Genomic DNA, 6,922 nt, shown 5'->3' on the forward strand with positions numbered 1-6,922 from the left:
ACACTCAATACCTTCTTGATCACAAGAGGCTAAGTCTGAGCATTCCTTTTAGCAATCTCCTCTCCTTCCCTTCTTTGTCGTCACAAATGCAATCCAACAACCCCAGTAGTCTCACATGTCCCTCTGCCGGCAGCAACCCCAATTGTTTCTAGCTAACAAAACCCAATCCCACAATGCAAAAATGTATTATTTTCTTGTTTTCATACTTTCTAACAATCATCCGAACTGACTCTATTCAATGAATCCTCGATCAACAAAAATATCAACACCAAACCATGAACATGTCAATTTCATATATTATTCATATACTCGACAATCATCTTTTTCATTGATAACCATAACATTATTATTTTGATGCTTAAATCAGAAAATGAGGGAGAGAAATAGCAAGCAATGAACTAGCCTTGGTAGTTGGTACCAACAAACAAGGCCTCACACCATGTGCCAGCCATAACAAGAACACAAAAGTAAAATTATGGAAAAGACAATAAAAACCAATGACCAAATCCTAATCAGGAAATAGAAACAACCATGACTTTCATAGGCATGCAGCAAATGGTCCTGTAACATTGGCTCATGGTTTCCAGAGAATGGTTGTGTCTGCAATCATGGAAGTGACAACATATGGGTCCATGTTAGATGCAGGCCTTCTGTCCTCAAAGTAACCCTTCCCTTCTTTCTCTGTGTCCCTCCCAACTCTAATAGAAGCACCACGGTTTGCAACTCCCTACACAAGTCAAATAACACAAACCGTGAAAACTCGGCATTAAGTCAACAATGAGAAAATCAATGTTTACCCGCAAGGAATCGAAAATTCCATTTTCTTGCTTACCCATAAGAAAGTGTTGATGTCAGCTGTCTCGTGTCTTCCTGTCAAACGACGCTCGTTGCCTTCTCCATAAGCAGCAATGTGCTCCTTGTGTCTCAACCCCAACTTATCAATTGCTTTCTTGATCACTTCATAGCCACCATCCTCTCTCATGGTCTTAGTGCTGGAACATTATTAAGCACTTGTCAAGCATGAAAGCAAAAAAGGGTTAAATTTGGTCTTTTTGTTAAAAAGTAACAAAGATTACCTGTAATTTGTGTGAGCACCAGCACCATTCCAATCACCCTGGTTTTGTAATAATAACCCAAGTCAACACCAATTCAACAGCAAAAACAAAGTGTGTTTGAATAATCGATTTTAATAAGGTTATGTATTTGTGGAGGGGAACACATCAATTTAATTTTTCAAAATTTTAAATTCCTTAAGACTTTCTGATAGATTCAGCCAATGAGAGAGTAAAGGGGTTGGAAAAAATGTAACTTGATGTTAAAAGGTGGAAGAAATGTCAACCTTAATTGGCTTGGGGTCAAAGGAAAGGACCACCCCAGCAATCTCAGTGATTCTCTGTTTAAACAGAAACAAAAGAAAGTTAGGTGGAGAATCATACAATTAGTTTAAATAGGTGATGCTGACAATAGCAGTAGTCATGTGCCACCTACCTCCAAAATGTAACGAGCAACCCACACCTCATCACCAGCTGAGATACCTACTGAAGGGCCAACTTGGAATTCCCACTGCAACAAGTATGTGTTGATTAAAAAATATTTGTAACAAAAGTAAAAATTAGAATACTAGGGTAGGGTAAGACGAGTGCTAGTAACACTCACTGTAATATCATCTTTTCCAACACTTAGATTAATTGAAATTTAAGTGAGCCCCATAAATTTGGACGCCAGACCCATATGTTTAGTGGGCCCTATATAAATTTCAACGAACCAATAAGTAAGTGTTGGAAAGTGAGTGTTGCTAGCGGGTAAATAATTATGAGCACAAAACTAAGTGCTAAGCTGTTCCAACTTACCTGGCCAGGCATCACTTCTCCATTGATTCCACTGATGTTCACACCGGCATAAAGGCAGGCTTTGTAATGTGCGTCCACAATATCACGGCCAAAAGCCTTATCAGCTCCAATACCACAGTAGTATGGTCCCTGCTCATCAAGTAAGAAAAAGAAAGATGTTATTTCCAAATAAAATTGAATGCATGTAAGCTATAACAAAAGAAAACAATGACTCTTGAAGAAAATCACTCAAAAGAAAAGCTTAAATTGGGTTAGTCATCTCATCTATCATAAAAAATAAAAAAATCTACCCCTGTGCTGATGGTTAGCCGGTCTCAAGCCCGGGAAAAGATGGAGGATTTTGTTAGACTTGCGGCAACCAAGGTAAAACCAAGGTGTATCTTAGGTCAAGCGATTCATATAGCCAATCTCACTTTGTAGAAAAAGAGGATTTTATCGTCATCATCAATCATAAAAAATGTTATGGGGCAAACAAAATTGAAACAACTCAGGTTAAGTGATATGTACTGATATTTTTAAGTGGCTACTAACCAGAGTCTCAATATGAGTAAAATTTGATGCTAGTAACATGTTTGGATCGACTTCTCTTTTTACATAATCAATTCTAAAAACCATAAAATACAAAAATTGATTATAGAATGATTTATAAATATGCACTAACACCCCAAATGTGGCAAAAGACAACTCATCCACATATGATGATACAATAAAAAAAACCAGACTGTTTGCTTTGGTAGATGTGTGAAATGGACCACATGAGTTTGTATGGGTAAAGTAACAAAACTGTTAAAAAAATAAGAACAAAGGTGAAACTGTGAATATGAGTTTTCACCTGTGGTCCAGGGAAACCACCAATAGGCCACCCAACAGGCCAGTTGACCTCTTTCTGCAACAAGGTATATTCCTGCTCAATACCATACCTAATAACACAATCACAAAGCAGTTCTTAGTCATGAAAGCAGAAACTAGTGGCAAAAAGGTTATTACAATCAGCAATGAAGCAACAAAAGATAAATACCAGGGTACTTCAGCTACAACATCAGGATGGCTGAAAACCTTGGCAGCAGCATGTCTCTTGTTAGTGGGAATGGGTTCTCCAGCAGGAGTGTATGCATCACAGATAACCTAAAAGAAATTGGGTTTCAAAAACAAAATAGGATTACACAATGTAAAAAGGTTCACATGCATAAACATGAGGAAAACCAAAGTACATGTTTGGTTTCGCGATTTGCTCATAATCCAAGACACTTAGAAGCCAATACTCAATAGCTTCTAATCAGAAATGATTTTAAGGATTTCAGCTTCTTGCAGTTTGGGCAATCCTACATTTTAGTAAAGTAAATTTTAACTGTTTGATCAAGAACAGTCGGCTCATATATTTGAACTCTGATCTTGATCTAACATGTCAGATTCTATGACGGTGTAAATTTAGGAATTCTCTGACGGAAGAAATTCCAAAACTAAACATGCTACAGGTTGTATTAAACAGAGATGGCACATTAGACCAAAAATCTCACCAGGATATTGCTGCCCCTTCTGAATGGATCTCTGAAAATGGCCTGTGGGCTGTATTGAAACAAGCCCAAATAAGCACAGAATTCAATATCCAAGAAAATGGAAAACAAAGATTCACATACATACTTGTACAGGTTAAGAGGAAAACTAAAAAAAGATTAAAATTTAAGAGTCATACTATAAGATCACTTCACTATCTTCTCCAGGAGCTTGACCTGTGCTGGAACCATCATAATTCCACTTGGGCAGTTGTGAAGGGTCGCTCACTGGTCCTGGGAGGGTCTATACACCAAAAACATTATAGGGTCCCATTAGTCAAAATGAAAAAAAAAAACACTTATTTTCTAGTTTGCTACAAGTAGTGAATCAAATAACTACCCTTGCTTTGCTCCTCATGTCCAAACCTGATCCACCAATCCTACCATAGTGAAAGTAAAGCAAGTTAGAATTAATCAAGAGAGAAAAATCTGATATAAAAAAGTTAGGTACAAGAAGCTAAAAAAATCATTTGGGATTGAGTAGTATTGGATATAAAGCAAACAGCTAACAGGCAAAAAACAAAAAAGGGAAAAAGGGTCTTCCTTTTTTCAATTTATTGCATACAAACAAGCAAAGTAGCCTTTTGATTGAAAAAATACTGAAATCAAACCATAAACACCACCAAAAGCCAGAGTCAAAACAGAGGAAATCAGTGATTTCTCATGTGATTATACTCATAATAGTGAGATAGTATGAATTTCAAGACTCTCATATCAACAAAACAGAGTGATGAATCAAAAGAACAAAATCAATCACAAAAAGACATCATCATCATGATAATCATTCAACAAAAACGTTCCAACACACGTAAAATCCATGCTATGTTTGCTTGTACGTACAGAACAAAAACAACAACAACAACAACGAGTCTTTGAGAGAGAGACTAACCATATGTACTCAGCGATAATCTTGTCTGTGGTTTCAGAGAGGTTGAGGTTGATGAGATCTGAAAGCAGCGACATCTTCAAAAACGAAGACTCTTCTTCTTCTTCTTCTTCTTTCTCTCTCTTTCTCTTCGAATCCTCGTCAGATTCAATATATTGAGGAAAACGTGAACTCCGGTAAAGCTTTTATAGTGGCTTCGCCTAGCTGGATTGAGTGGATTCTAATTGGAAAATGGTTGGTGGGGTCTTTTTACAGATGACAACAAGAGAGAGAGAGAGAGAAATCCTGATGAGAATGATTAAAATGATTTGTGATATTTTTTTTAATTTCCTAAAGGAATCTCTAATTTTGATACCGTGAGATTAATCCGCTCGAGATTCTGAAAATGGGTAAAAAAAAAATTGTAATGATAACATGAGGTGTAATTAGTTTTGGGGTTTTTAGGAGTTGTAATCTGACAGTTATAAGAGTAATCAGTTGGAGATTCTGGAATCACGTTAAATTAGTTTAAAAAATATGTATAATATGAGGTGTAATTAATTTTGTATAAAAATATGTATAATATGAGGAGTAATTGATTGTCATTATTATAATTCCATATTGGAAATAAGGTTTTTGTTAATTATATTCTGAAATTAAAAGAATCTTTTGACCAAATTTTTTGATTTAGAAAGAGGAATATTTGATTAATTTTCATTAAAATTTTACAATATTAATATTGGTAGAAATACTATCAGGTGGTATTATTGTATCATATAATAATAAACAATAATTTTAGTATTTTGTTAATAAGGAACAATGATAACTTTAAAGAAAAAAAATGATATTATTGGAATAATTGTGCTTATAAAAAAAATTATTGGAATAATTGTCAGTTCCGTTTCAAAAATGTGTTTGGTCTTTTTTGGAGAAAGAATCTGAATGGAGGGGTCCATGTCTGTGAGTCACCGTTCACCGGGTAACTCCTGAGCCGGTTTTGGTTATTTGTTTTAACTTATATATGAGATTTTATTACTCACTTAAATAATTAATTAATTAATTATACAGTACAAATTGTGTTTAATTCTTTAAAGGTTACGTTTTTTATTTTTGGTTACGATTATTATCAGACTAGGTTTCTGTGCTAAATAAAATATATATTTTATTTTATTTTTCAATTTAAAACTATTAAAAACGCCACAAAAAGTGTCAAATGGCGTCCTTCTACTACTTCATGTATTGTTTACACAAGAATGAATGAAGAATAAAAGTGATCAATGTGATGAGTCGTACCATAAAACGGAAAAAAAAAAATTAAAACTCATAGAAAGTGTGAATAATGAGACTCATTTATTGTATATTAATTAATTAGTAATGAGAAATAGTCAGAAACTATTTATGGTATGTTTACCCGTGATGAAGTATGCACAATTATTATAATTACTAATATGAGAATAAAATAATGATTCGTCTGACATTTTGATTCTTTTAATTTCCTATTTAATAATGAGAATAAAATACCGATTCTTCTAACCTTTTGATTCTTTGAATTTGTTTGGTAAAGATACTGCTCAGGATTCTCTCAATTCTATGTCCGTTTGGTGGTTAGAACATGATATGATATGTGAACATGATAGCAACAGGATAACATAAGGGCAGAATAGACTTTTATCTTATCTTATGTTTGAGGTGCACATGATAAGGACATGATATGATAAGGAAAAATGTATCAAATTTATATTTGAATAAAAATAAAATTTAAAAATGGATTATTCTATTAAATTTAATTTTTTATACATTTTCATGAATGAGTCTATATTTTAAAATAACTAAAATAAATTTAAAATTTATTAATTAGTCTATTTTATTGTTTTGAAAATACCTATATTTTAAATAAAATTATGCAGTTAACCAATTGTTTTTCACTTAGTTGTGACATGTGATAATTAACAATAAAAGTTAACAAAATTAAGGATATTATTATTTCAAAAGTAATTTATATTTAAATTATAAATATTATATAAGTAGATAAGAAAATATAAATTAGTCTATTACTGTTAAAAAATCAAAATTTGTATCCAATTGGTTTTCACTTAATTGTGACACGTGATAAATAATAAAAATTAACTAAATTAAAAATATTATTATTTCAAAAGTACTTTCTATTTAAATTATTATATAAGTAGATAAATAATTTTTAAATAATAGGAGATAAAAATATTAAATTAGTATATTACTATTAATAAATCAATATTTGAAAGTGAGTAGTCTATTTTACTATTTATGAATAATAATTTTTTTATTTTCTTTAAATTAATATTTTTATATTTATTAATTAATATTATTATAAATTATATAATATTAAAATAAATTAATTTGGAGTTAGGATACGGAAAGAAAATATATAACTAGTATCTTATCCTGTTAGGATAAGTTTTATCATAGCTCCCCCTCAGATAACTTTTACACGTGATGGACATGATAGGATATGAGACATGATAGTGTTATCTTATCATGTTGGTGCAGCAAACAACATGATATGATTAATATCATGTCATATCTTATCTTATCTTGACCACCAAACGAACACGTAGAGTCAGATCCAATTTTCTAAATTGGAATTTTATATTTATTTCATTTATATATATAATAAT

At 32.3% G+C, this 6,922-nt stretch overlaps 1 protein-coding gene across 1 annotated transcript; it reads right to left on the reverse strand.

The window, feature by feature from the left end:
• Positions 1-276: 276 nt before the first annotated feature.
• On the reverse strand, positions 277-4,453 carry LOC130722232 (glutamine synthetase cytosolic isozyme). The gene is made up of 12 exons (XM_057572900.1): positions 4,293-4,453; positions 3,744-3,783; positions 3,544-3,647; positions 3,368-3,416; positions 2,869-2,975; positions 2,683-2,770; positions 1,851-1,979; positions 1,489-1,563; positions 1,340-1,393; positions 1,077-1,114; positions 833-992; positions 277-727 (listed from the first exon to the last, which is right to left on the reverse strand). The coding sequence occupies exons 1-12, from the start codon at positions 4,364-4,366 to the stop codon at positions 575-577; spliced, it is 1,071 nt and encodes a 356-aa protein (XP_057428883.1). The 5' UTR covers positions 4,367-4,453; the 3' UTR covers positions 277-574.
• Positions 4,454-6,922: the final 2,469 nt, after the last annotated feature.

Source organism: Lotus japonicus, chromosome 6 (genome assembly GCF_012489685.1).
Source record: "Lotus japonicus ecotype B-129 chromosome 6, LjGifu_v1.2".
Taxonomy (NCBI): domain Eukaryota; kingdom Viridiplantae; phylum Streptophyta; class Magnoliopsida; order Fabales; family Fabaceae; genus Lotus; species Lotus japonicus.